The sequence below is a fragment of the Priapulus caudatus genome, unplaced genomic scaffold (genome assembly GCF_000485595.1).
Source record: "Priapulus caudatus unplaced genomic scaffold, Priapulus_caudatus-5.0.1 Scaffold399, whole genome shotgun sequence".
Classification (NCBI taxonomy): domain Eukaryota; kingdom Metazoa; phylum Priapulida; class Priapulimorpha; order Priapulimorphida; family Priapulidae; genus Priapulus; species Priapulus caudatus.
The window spans coordinates 150402-163867 of NW_014577460.1; the positions used below are offsets into that span (position 1 = coordinate 150402).

The 13466-nt window shown below is 42.3% G+C and overlaps 1 protein-coding gene across 1 annotated transcript in view; it reads left to right on the plus strand.

Moving 5' to 3' along the window:
* LOC106809953 (protein FAM172A-like) overlaps positions 1-9383 on the plus strand; it is a 21823-nt gene extending 12440 nt beyond the window's left edge. The window contains exons 8-14 of the mRNA XM_014813196.1: positions 494-559; positions 839-963; positions 2701-2812; positions 4037-4156; positions 5128-5244; positions 5354-5444; positions 7138-9383. Of these exons, the coding sequence (XP_014668682.1) occupies positions 494-559; positions 839-963; positions 2701-2812; positions 4037-4156; positions 5128-5244; positions 5354-5444; positions 7138-7238 (732 nt within the window). The 3' untranslated portion in view covers positions 7239-9383. The remainder of the gene's footprint in view (positions 1-493; positions 560-838; positions 964-2700; positions 2813-4036; positions 4157-5127; positions 5245-5353; positions 5445-7137) is intronic.
* Positions 9384-13466: the final 4083 nt, after the last annotated feature.

Consider the following 13466-nt stretch of genomic DNA (forward strand, 5'->3'; position numbering starts at 1 on the left):
GTGTGTGTGTGTGTGTGTGTGTGTGTGTGTGTGTGTGTGTGTGTGTTCTTGACACGGTTGTGTAGTGGATAGCAGATTATGTACTGGACATACGGTTAATTATGTACCGGATATACGGTTATGTACTACACATACAGTGGTTTAGTGGGCATACTGTTATGTACTGAACATACGGTTATGTACTGAACATACGGTTATGTACTGAACATACGGTTATGTACTGGACATAAGCATAAGAGGGTTATGAACTGGACATACGGTTATGTACATGGATGTTATCAGTAGCTAATAAATACCTATTAATAATAGTAATTAATAATAATAATAATAAACAATACTACGTGTAATAAAACAGTGCCGATTTGGAACGTATAATTGTTAATTAATAATTGTTATTTGAACTAATAATGATGAGATTATTACTGAAACTTAGTAAGGTGACTTTATTGAGCGTTTTATCATGGTCGTAATTCTGTTGTTTATCGTATCACAGCTGGTTGCAGAGTATGTGCAGAAGTTACTGGAGGATGAGTTTAATTTCACCAGATTGGTTATTCCGGTAAGCCGTTATCGCTTTTGTATTTTAATGCATCATGCATGTAGAGAGATTAAAAATAGATAAGTTGATAATGGGTGGATGACTTATCATGATGATGAATTAAATGTAACTTTTCCTAAGTTGTTACGTATTAGCTTGTTTCATACCAGTTTAACCACGGCGACGAAACACCGCAAAGAAGTGTGGTTCGCGTCGCGTCTATCCGTCTTCTGGCGTATGTTGAATGTCAGGAACGTCGCGTCTATGCATCTGACGTGCGTTCGACTTCTGATTTGCCAGATCGACGGGAAGAGGGACGAGCGAGCGTCGTACGTCTACGCGTCGCGCGACGCCATGACGAAACACAAGCTGCTGCTCATCATTCCGGGGAGCGGGCAGGTCCTACCGGGCATGTGGGCGAGGAGGTGAGGAGGGAAGAAGATGTGTTAGGGGGAAGGGGAGGAGAGAAGACGTGTGAGGGGGAGGAGGGGAGGGGAAAGGGGAGGAGAGAAGACGTGTGAGGGGGAGGAGGTGAGGAGGAAGAAGATGTGTTAGGGGGAAGGGAAAGAGAGAAGACGTGTGAGGGGGAGGAGGTGAGGGGAAAGGGGAGGAGAGAAGAAAGCTGCCACATAGGGTCACATATCTTTAGCGTCTTTTATAATATAATAATAATAATAATAGAAATGTGAAGGGCGCGAATTATTAGATCGGAGGGAATTTTTCACCGACTCGCACGAGTGTTGTAAAACCTTTGTGAGATCTGGGTTGGGCCTGATTAAGACGCAACCGCCAAAGAACACTCTCTAGCACCGCAGTTAAACGCCGCTGTCTCACGTCTCCATCAACACTAGTAAAACAAATTGCAGAAAATATATTACCAGGGGTGTCATAATATAGACACCATATATATATATATCTTATACTACTCTATATTATGACAGTCCTGATGTTATGTAGCAACAAGATGGTTCGATTAATTTTCTGTCATTACGTATTGGAATTCTGTTCCTTCACCATTGGTAAATTGCAAAATTGCAACATTTTCCACTGCAATCCGCAGTGTTTATCTATCGATTTGATCCGCTTCTCTCTCCGTCTTCGTTATTGTCCCTAGGACTAGGACGAATATTTATGAGGTTATGAGGTAGATTTTTATGAGGTTATTATAGTTCGTCGTAATACGTGTCCTGACGGGAACGGCTGGTAGGAGTGTTGGGTGCGTCATTTATTATCCCTGCTACCTGCTACGTACACCTATCGCGGTGAAGATTGACTGTTGACGGTTGAGGAACTGTAGATCTGTGGTTCCTGTATCATTGCCCCCGGGGCTGTGGCGTGCGTGTGTGAATGAATCTTGGGGCTGCACGGTGGAATCTCCGCCACCTTACGTGTGCGTACTGTCGATTCTAATGTCGATTCCGAGTGAAATTAGCTTGTCAGTGCAAGTTCCCGGAGAGTACATTTGGTGTGTATACTGTTGTCAGTGTTGTGGAAACGTGGCTATAAAATTCAATACGGGCGGCCAGAGTTTATGCTGCGTGCGTGTTGCTATATTAGTTCATGCTGGTAGCCTTTTTTTATGTTGGCTGCGTGTTGGTGGTGGTCTTTGTTATATAGATTTGTTAATCGTGCAGATATCATTACTCGAATGAACGCCTATAGTGGTTGTTCAAGTGTGAGCCCGCGCACAGAGGTGTTACAGACAGGTGTAGGGGGTGTGACTTACGAAAGTAATTTCTCACCTTTAATCGAAATGAGATATCAACCTTTAATCGAAATGAGATATCAACCTTTAATCGAAATGAGATATCAACCTTTAATCGAAATGAGATATCAACCTTTAATCGAAATGAGATATCAATCTTTAATCGAAATGGGATATCAACCTTTAATCGAAATGAGATATCAATCTTTAATCGAAATGGGATCTCAACCTTTAATCGAAATGAGATATCAAGTCATGGGTAAGAAGACATGTGAGGGGGAGCGTAGACGAGACGAAGACGTAGGAGGGAGCAGGAAAAGTCATGGGTCGAAGAATGGACAGAATCAAAACAACGAGTCGGCAACGTCATTATCATGTTAACACGTGTCGGACACCTCGCCCCTATCCCCTTATACACCGCCTCCTCCCTTTACCCACCGTTCCCTTTCTCTTTCAGTCTGGCAATCAATAAGAATCTGGATGAGGGTACACAGCTTCCTTACATCCGACGAGCCGTGCAGGAGGGCTACGGCATCATCTGCCTCAACCCCAACGGCCGACCCGTCAAGGTGACACAGAGGCGCCCTCTCGTGGCGACTCCGAACGTCCGAGGTCGCGTATAACGCAGAGATAGTTTGCCACAGGTGGTTAAGCGCGAGTTGATTTTGCGAGCCAGGTCGAGTTCATGGATCTTCATGGCGTTCATGAATGTTCATGGATGTTCATAAAGTTCATGGATGTTCATGGCATTCATGGATGTTCATGGAATTCATGGATGTTTCTGGAGTTTATGAAAGTCGGTGCTGCGAAATCGCTGTTCCATGGCTTGCGGCGTTGTTCCCCTGAAGAGTCGCGAGTGCGCGGGGCGGGAATTCATGAGGGAGAGTTTGCTGGGTGCCGAGTTTTCGTAAGTCACTTGTGAACGTACGCAACCGGCAATCGACGATCCGTGAATGTGCCAGGGGGTTTCGAGATTTGTGCAAATAACCCGGTTTTGTTATCGGCATCTACAGTGTGTTTGATATTTAGGCAAATAAATGGGATTTATCATTGGCATGTGCTAAGGTTTACTAGATTTAGGTAAATAAACTGGGATTATTATCGGCATGCTCTGAGTGCTCGACATTCAGGCAAATATGTTCGTTTTATTGTTGATGCGAGCTAAGGGTTCAAGATGTAGGCAAATAAGTTGGCATGCCTGATTTTAGGCGAGTGAGTGTCATTATTGCAAACATGATAGTATTTTATGACAATGTGTAGCATCATTACGAGCGTGTTATCGTTCTAAGAGCATGCACATCGTTATCACCGCGTTATAGGCATTTCAACCATCGTACCATCGTACTCATAATCGTTAATGTACTCGTTACCGCATTAACCGTCGTCCTGCAGCATTAATTCATTATGAATAATATTTATTAAACGTGTTATCATCGGCGAGAAAACGAATGGCTTCGGCACTTCGCACGCTGACTCTCCGGGGGTTTTCTCTTTCCGTTGGCCTACCTACCATCGTACTCGTTAACTTATTAACCGTCGTCCTGCAGCATTAATTCATTACGAATAATATTTATTAAACGTTAGATAATCTAACATAAATTTATAACATTATTTATTAAAAAGCGGCGTGGGGAACGCCATTGTCACTCACTCCGCACGCTGGTTCTCCTTTCTCTTTTCCTTTCTTTCTCTTTCCATCGCGAATGGCTTCGTGATTCCTACTGATTTCCTAATGGCGTCGTGACTCCGTACGCTGACCCTCCCCGGGGGTTTTCTCTTTGTGTCATTGGCAGGTGAGCGGCAGTCCGGAGGAGCACCTGCTGTACGTGTGGGACCACGTCGTGGAGCGGTGCCGCGCCAAACACGTCGCGATCGTCGCTCACAGCTACGGCGGCGTCGCCACCGTGCATCTGGTACGTGTGCGTGCAAACCCGTTGCCGCGGAAATGCTCGTCATCGTCATGGCGACAGGTTTAGTCGCTCTGATTGACCAGATTCAGAAATAAGTATTTTTACCGTGGTTAAATTATAGCCCTTTTACTTACCCAATCAGTGGCCGTAATACAAGTAATTCAACTGCAGATGAATGATTTTTGCCACGGTAGAAATAATTCAACCGCGGTTACATTATGACATTTTTACCCAATTAGAGGCCTTGTTACGGATAATTTAACGGCGCTAAAAATAATTTCCACCGCGGTAAAAATATTTATTTCTGGGTACGATGGCCAACCATGCGCAGACTACGTCGTTCGGACTTTAACGCTGAGCGTGGTGGTAGTGGGGTGGGAGATGCGGTTGTAAGGGTGCCGTAGGGCCGACACGGTGCGTGCGAGTGCAGGTGCGTGCGGAGCTGCGTTTTGCAGACGCGTGGCCTGGAGGGGTTTTTATGATTGTTACGCCGTCGCCGGTTACGATGCGTGTCCTTCATACTGTATGTACATTCCGCTGAGATTCGGATGTAAGTTTTTGCGGCGATCGATGTTCTATATCCAGGCGTCACATAAATATGCAATAAGCATTATTTTTATTAAATTTCTGGTGCTGCCATCTAGTGAGTGCTAACAGTACTAATAGACTGCAAACCAGTTTTGCTCGGTATATCGGTAGCTTTCGTAAATAATTCGACGATAAAATGGCCAAGACAAGATGAAGAAGTCGATGAGAGAAAAAAGAGATTTATTAAAGCTTTCGGGTTCTTTTAACGCATTCCTTCACGGAATTGGTTGAGTCCTCTTCAACGTTTTCGCTCTGACTGCGCATTGATATTACGGTTGCACATAATCGGGGGTGAATATAACAAATGTCATTATTTGTCGAGATTGTCGTTATTCACCGCTGACATAATGGGTGCTGATCGTTAGGCTGCTCGTTATCTCCTGCAGGTGTTACACCGGTGGAAGGCCGTCAAGAAAAAGGTGTTTGCAATAGCTCTCACTGACTCAGTGCATTCCTTCAAAGTCAACCCGGCGCCGAAGAAGCAGATGACATGGTTAGAAACGGTAGGTGAGACACGCAAAACCGAAATTGTAAAAATCGCCGAAACGCGACGATTTCGTCGCTAGATGGCGCTGCCCGGCAAATGCAGCTCTGCGCACTTTATTCCGGCAGGTCGGCAAAAACTGGGTACGGGATACGCAGCCCGTGAACACTCCGCTACCGCTCAAGAATGGAGAGAAAGATTTCCCCACCTTCTCAACTGGTACGTATAGACGCCCTTGATCAATCATAGTTTGGGACCCCGGCCCTCATTTTCGCAAATGCGCTAAACTAATCCGGGGGTGCTTAACCATGATTGGGCCGTTGCCCTGTGGTGCTGCGATGTACGCCTGTATCACACTAGCACAGTTTATGCGGAGTTTTGTGGTTTTTCCTATGCGTTTTTCACTCATTTTGCACTTTACTCCGATTAGTAACTGGCGTATCGCTTAGCGATAGGTAGATTCCTTCCCGAGTTTTAAAATTTCGTACGCTGACACGAATATGGTTGAGCTGCATCATAGTGGCATTTGTCAATTAGGATGCAGCTCCCATACTTACGAACAGGATAGGTTCCTGGGGTTTGTTTGTAAGTCCACATGTTCGGAAGTCCAACATTACTCTTATAAATACTGAATCCACAGCACTGCGCACAGCATTGTAAAAAAAAAAATTTGTACAGTACAGCTATACCCCAATAATACTCGGTATATTTTACCAGCCTTAAGCAGTATTACTTAATATTAAAGTCTGAGGAACAGGGATTGGTTTTAAATGTTCTATAACATATCCTGTAGATGTAGATGTCGTTTGTTCGTATCTCTGAAAGTTCGTAACTTGAACGTTTGTAAGTCGGGGGAGCGCCTGTACTGTTGTTGTTATTCACCAGAGATGGCAGCACATGCTGACATGGCTGAATGTGTTTAAAGTGATCATGTCACCGTAAATAGTAAAAATAAAAAAAACATTTCCACTTTTTCACAAAATGTAAGTAATTCTGTTTAATAAGTAAAAATGTAAGTTTTATGGATAAATTGCTGCATTATACTTCCTATTTTACTATATTGTTCGATGTAAACATACACTCGTGACTCATACATAGTAAGCAATTAAGCAAGCAATAGATAGATTCATAGATCATATATATCATCAATCATAGATAGCAAGCAATTAAGGTCAGGATCATAATATCAAATCGTTCATGTTTTTTGGATTTTTAACTAGTTGAGAAACAATCTTATCAGGTAAGAATTTGACGATACATTTAGTCTCATTAGTACTTACTTTTAATGTAAAAAAAAATGGCAACAAAATTTTACTAAATACACCATAGAATATTCGTGACGTAGTCAATTTAAGCTAACCGGAAAGAGGAGCTTCATGTACTATGTTGTAATGTTGGCTTCAAAAAGGTTCACGTCAGCTGCACAAGTTGCTTTCGAGAAACGAGTAGCAGTGCTAATTTTTAGCATAGGAAAAAGGAAAAAGCATAGTTCTTCCACAGAAAACTCGGGAAAAAATGTGAGCATGGGAGTAAACCAATGGTGTACATTATTTTGTTACATTTATTATATTCATTTGTTAGATGTATGGTTGCATATAGCTAGCTACGTATGGGGATGCATGCTTCGTGTTAATGCTTGAGCATTACCGCGTACACCTTTCCGTTTCTTCTAGGCACTCCAGTACATGAGGAGGCTGTGCTTTTAAATTATGTTTGCTTAAAGAGGGTTCATGTTAGCTGCACGGTTAGTTTTCGGGGAAACTTGAGAAAAATTTTTACCATGAGAGTAAACTAATAGTGTACACATATTCATTTGTTAGATGTATATGGTTGCATATAGCTAGCACGTATGGGCATGCATGCTTCTTGTTCATGCTTGCGCATTAAGGTGTACGTCTTTCCGTTTCTCTAGGTACTCCAGTACACGAGGAGGCGTCTGCGGCTGTGCTGAAGTACGTGTTTGAACTATTCGCGCAGCGCTACAAGACAGTCGCGGCCGATGCGAAGAAATGATAGGAGGCCAGCAGGTGGCAGCACTGAAACATTGCGGCAACGACGCGAGATGAGTCGCGAATCGACCGGCAAAAGCGATACTGCGATATCGGGTGCAATCTTCACGGGGTTGCACGACGGACGAAGTACGGGCGTGGTGTTAAGATGGAGTTAAATCTCAGTTGGTTTGGTTTCGTGGTAAGCTGCTTTGCTGCACTGGCCTCACAGCATTGCCTGTACAGGGATGGTAGACCATGTATGCGTCTCTGCGTACAGCTTGGATGGTGTCAGGGTGGTGAATGTTCAAGCTCATTCGATTCCTCGAACTCTGAAAGTAGTTTTTTTATTTGCGCTCTCTGTTTCTAAGTGTCACATGATGAGATCATGTGTAACTTTTTTAATCGATTCGAAGGAGCACGGACGGAGTGCAGCACGCGCGGGAAATTTTCGAGTTGGTTTTTGCACGTAAGTTCTCTTTGTGGTTCAGCAAGATTGCGGACTCAATCAGGCAGGTGTCCGTCTGCCTGTGTTTTCTCAACGCACGTGCCGAAATTCGTCTCGTTTCGAGATGGGATTCGTCTTTCTTTTGCTGTCGAATAAGGTTATAACCGTTGTATCGCGCACTGATGCACACGTACAAATGCTGCCGTACTTTCCCAATGACTGACGCGTCTGAAAATTGTGAGTCTTCATCTTTTAATGACTTGATTATCCCAATCAGTTGCTCAGTTCTGCAGCCGCAGCATTAAATCATTAGCAGCCGCCGCAATCATGTTCAATTACCGTGTTAATTATTCGGATTTTTCTAAAAGCGTATTTAGACATCTGCTTGGGCAACCGGTTGGGTTGTAAAAAGCAGAGATATAGCTGTCATAGACAGGGTAAAAAAATGTATGATTGCCCGTTTTAATATCAGCATAAAATGCTGCATAGATGGCGTTGCGTTTAGGGTAATATGAATGCATTAATAATTAAATATTCTTGCTCGTACTATTGTAAATAAAGTTTTAGAAGAAATATCGTGCATGTTTAGCATAATTTGTTAGAAAAACTAGTTCGAAATCGCATGTAATAAATCATAGTTATGTTCGAGTCGATTAACTGCTTGCAAACCATGTCCATTCAACTAAATATTGTATCTCACCATATCCATTCAAATATTGAATCTATTAACTATCACCATTGAAATGGCAATGAAATAAAATAAGCGAATGTAATAATAAATAAGTGAATAAGCGTTGAATAGAGTTGAAATACCGTTTTGCTAAATCTGATAACGGCATGTGTAAGACTAGTAAATTCACCTTTTCGTAAACGTCCGTCGCACATGGTTTCAAATGTCAAGGATTCGCGTATTGAGAGCTTATCGTACGATGTTTTAACTGGGAACGCCTGATACTTTATATGTCTATTATTTATTAACATCTGTCTGCACGAAATGTACTGTGGCAATTTGTTTACGTGCAACCATGTATGTGTTATGTCAAGAGCTTCATCATCGTGTGTGATAGATTTCTTCATCATGATTTGTACGATGGTTCTTTGATCAAAATTTCTGCTTGTTTTCTCGTTTTGTATATCGCTCAACTACCGTAATAGAAGTTGGACTGAACGCAATTTGCAAAAACAATTGGCAGCGAGCATTTTCGCGTTGCTGCTACGCCTTTCTCTCGGCATCTTTGTCATCATGTCTGTCCTACGATAACGCAAACGATAACGCAACGATACGCTATAACCAAATATGTTCGCGTTGTAAAAAAAATCGTTGTTGTTTGAGATGTGCCATGTACAGTGTATTATGCACGTGAACTGGCAATAGGTGGAATTTATGATACACTATATGTTGCCCGACGTTAAAAACAGTTGTGATTAGTTTTTCTCTAATTGATTTAAAAAATGCATAACTGCACTGCAACTAATATTGCACACAGTGCTGCATATAAACAGATACACGTTCATACATAGATCTGTGATGTTTACAGTTGACATTTGTATGTCCAGTATTCTGGAAAATATTTTAGAGATTAATTTCAATGAATTAATGCATATTTGATATTGACGTGATGCGCTCCTGCGACTGTAATCATAAAATTACATGTAGTTATAATAATGTGTAAAAAATACATCCGGTGGAAAAATCGGGAAATCCTAATTTTCTAAAAAAAACAACTTCTTAGAGCCAATGTTTTCGTATCAAGCATATTGCTATTTATTTTCAATTTTCCATGGAGCACCACTAACAACAACGACGACAATAATAAAAACGAGGACAAAATCGAAATAATAAATAACCGAGAGGATAACCGAAGGAAGCCAACCGTAGTATGTAACAGGCGAGTATCATTGGACGGTAGCGCCACCTACAATCGTCTGCGTCTTGTTCGAACCGAGCAACAGGTGTCGCGCGCGTGCCGTATTCAAATTGATTACTTTCGGAGCGAAAATTAAAAGAGCTACCCAGCCTAACCGGCTGTTATTCTTGCTAATCCCGAACGACCATATATAATCAAAAAAGGTCTGCTATAACTAACAACGTAATTAGGTGTTTGTGAAAATCGCCGCCGTACGCTTGGCTTTTAGGCACAGTCGGCAACTTTTTCGAACGCTTTTTTTCGTACGCGAAACGACGACGGCAATTGTAAAAGTTAGGTAAATAAACGCCATATCGTTTTGAACCTCCTTCCAAAAACCTTGCTAAGACAAGTTAATGAAAGCTCACAACACGCCGCTGCTCGCTGGGTGCTGTTCGCAGTTGGCAGCAACGACCAGACTCGGCTTGATACGCTCAAGAGTAGATAATAACACATGTGTGTGTTATTATCTACTCCTGATACGCTCCTATCGGGTTCTTCTACATACGCGAGGAGTGTTTTCTAGCCCGAGATCACAGCGGGGCTGTTTTTTTTCTCTGCGCTGCACAACTGTACAAATCACTCTGAAGTTCGGAGCGGATTTGGTTACGAGATCTCTGCGGCGACGGTCGGCCGCTGCCGCCTCGCCACTCGGAGGGAGCGGCGGGTGAAAGGTTAGAACTGTGCGACCGTAAATATAATCATATAATGCTGATAGAAGGAGACGGCGAGGAGGGGCGTGCAAAGATAGAAAGAAAGAGAGAGATAGATGGGGAGGTGGAAGATAGAGAGAGAAGGGGAGGAGGGAATAGAGAGGAAAGTAAAACAGAGGTAGAGCGACACACACGCGCGCGCGCACACACGCACACACGCGCGCGCGCGCACACACACACGCACACACACACTCACACACGCACACACACGCGCGCGCACACACGCACAAACGCGCGCGCGCGCACACACACACGCACACACACACTCACACACGCACACACACGCGCGCGCACACACGCACAAACGCGCGCGCGCGCACCAGCAGAGAATAGCATTATCATAATATCGCTCATTTCTTCGAATCCGATCACATTTCAATTTAGTTTCTGGGCGGTACTCCGGTGACGCAAGCGCACCGGCCCCCACTCCCTCCCCCATCCCAACCATAATTACCTCGCTATTATTATATCGGACTGTGTGGCTGTAGTTGTGTGTGAAGTGGGGAGAGGCGGGGGTCGTCCTGCATGCTTGCGCTACCAACGCACCGGCAAACACCAGCAGCCGCTATCCACGGCGCGTCTAGTTTTCACGTAGAACAAAAAGCTGCCACCCCTTTTTTCTCTCGAAAGCACGAGTTAGCGCGGCGGTGTGTTCTCTGATCCTAACGAAATCCCGATAAATGTTGGTAACGTGAAGTCTTTCAACATCGTCTGTATTCAAACTTTAGTCTACTAATTAACTCTGTAAACCCTATACGGTATCAGGAGTATCATAATATAGACTATGCTAATCTATTCTATCTCCATTATCTATCTATCAGTATCTATTATCTATGCTTCCACATGTATCTATGTAATCTATCTATCTATCAATCTATCATCCTACTCTATCTAATCTATCCTATCTTCTATCTATCTATCTTATCCTATCTATTCTATCTATCTATCTATCATATCATCTATTCTAGTCGATCCTAATCTATCTATCATCTATCTATCTGTATATCTATCTAATCTTATCCCAACCTTGGCTATACTATCTATCTGTATCTATTCTATCTATCTACTCCTCTATCTATCTATCTTATATATTATCTATCTGTCTGTCGTAACTAATCTATCTATCTATCTAATGCTACTACTAATCTATCTGTGTTATCTACTCTAGCTATCGATCTATTTATCTATATAATAATTAATATTTATTATCTATTATAATAGAAAGTGTCATAATATACTATATATTATATATATATATATATATATCAGGAGTGTATAATAGGGATTATCACTACTTCATACACTCCTGATATATATATATATACTGTCATCTATATATGTTCATGCATTCCTTATCATCTCAATAGCTAATAATACATTGTAATATTTAAGCTCTTTGATCGCATGTTCTTTGTAAGGCGTTTCTATAGTAACTGTACCAAGCTAATAGTCTTGCAGTCTGTGTAAGTCCTTCAGTGTTTCCTAGTGCCTATTTGTACTATGAAAGTAACAAGTAGTCTTGGTTGGGTAAATCGTTGGTTCCTTGTTTGCTATGTGCGTCATGCTTTATATGCCATATGAAATATAACGGAATAAGATAATGTATATGCCCACTGTATGGCTATGTACTATATTATCAATTACAGTAAATAGTGACTGGCAGTATTGTGTGGCTTTGGGATTAAATATGAATAGATTTGATATGTTCGTGACATTTATGTTACATCGTCGTTATTTTTTAGTTAGTACGGATGACAGTTTGATTGCCTGTGTACAGGCACTAAGAACGTAGTAAGCATTGCGGAGTAAACTAGTAGTATAACAGACGGTACGATGGTACCCATGCTGGTATGGTAACATGGCCCAGGTAAATTCAATATTAACTGAACGTAACTACGGCGTAATATGACAGACTATGATCAGGACAGATTAAGGGCGTAGAGAATTCAGTGACAGGTTAATGTAATTAAACGAGGATACTGTTTACGCACACACAATTTGATAGTGCGCGGAATCAGTGTATCACGATGCCGAATCATATACGTAATTGCCTCAATGTTTCCAAGAGTGTGGTTCATGATCTTAGAAAGGCCGTGCCACATGTTTATATAAGGCAGTCACGTTTGCGTAAATTCTTTCCGGATTAATATACATAGCGAACCACGTTCTTCGTTGCTTTATCCGAGTTGTAGCATGCATCAGGCAAGAAACAATGTTTCAAGTTATATGACGTCGCACAGAACGAGAATAGAATAATATAAAGAATTATAAAGAGCCCACGCTATACTCGGCGACAAATTTCCTCCCTCGCATTATGTTCGCCGTGTGTTAGTTTTTTACCCTCGCTTTTCGTCTAGACTAGTCCCAGAACTCGCAAAAACCTGCGCCGGAAATCGTTCTTCTAACGACGCGCCGGCGTCCTGTCTAGCTTCCGTCCATAAAATACGTGCACAGATTGACGAGGCGTGATAGGTTGTACTAGCGCGGATACGCCGCGTTGGCCCGAGCGAAAATCAGTGGTTACCTCAGCTCTGAGTTGACGCCGCTTGGTTGAAAGAAAAAATACCCGCCAAAAATCTAACTATCTATCCTATCCATGCATCCATGCAATGCATCTCATTCCACCATCCATCCGTCTAAATTACCATTGCCCAATGGAATGCCATGGAATTGGATGTAACATGCCGTTATGCATAAGAGCATGCGGAAAAACATAGGCAAACACGAGATGTAAACATTGGAGATCAGTTTAATACGACAACGATGAAAGAAAAAAACACTTCACGGCAACAGACGTGGAGCATGTTGGACACAAAAACAGAATATCACCGCGACAATAACTTCATTCCTTATATAGAGAAACTCGGGGTGGAGTGGGGCGGGGCAGATAAATTCACGTTGTTCTTTACAGATTATCAGTGTAGATTCTTAGCAAACGTCAATACTTTTCACTGTACAGTATTCGATAGAGAAATCGTGACTCTATTATTATATTTTATATTTATCATATATATAGTGGAACAATTATAATTTCTACACTACCTTGCCTCAGATGCTACTGATTTCACTACATCGACTGTATCTATGCGTCCGCGGCCATCGCCGCATCTCCTACGCATGCGCACGGCGCGCACACGCTCGCAACAATATTGTACAAGACTCAAACACGAAGTATAAAAATCTCC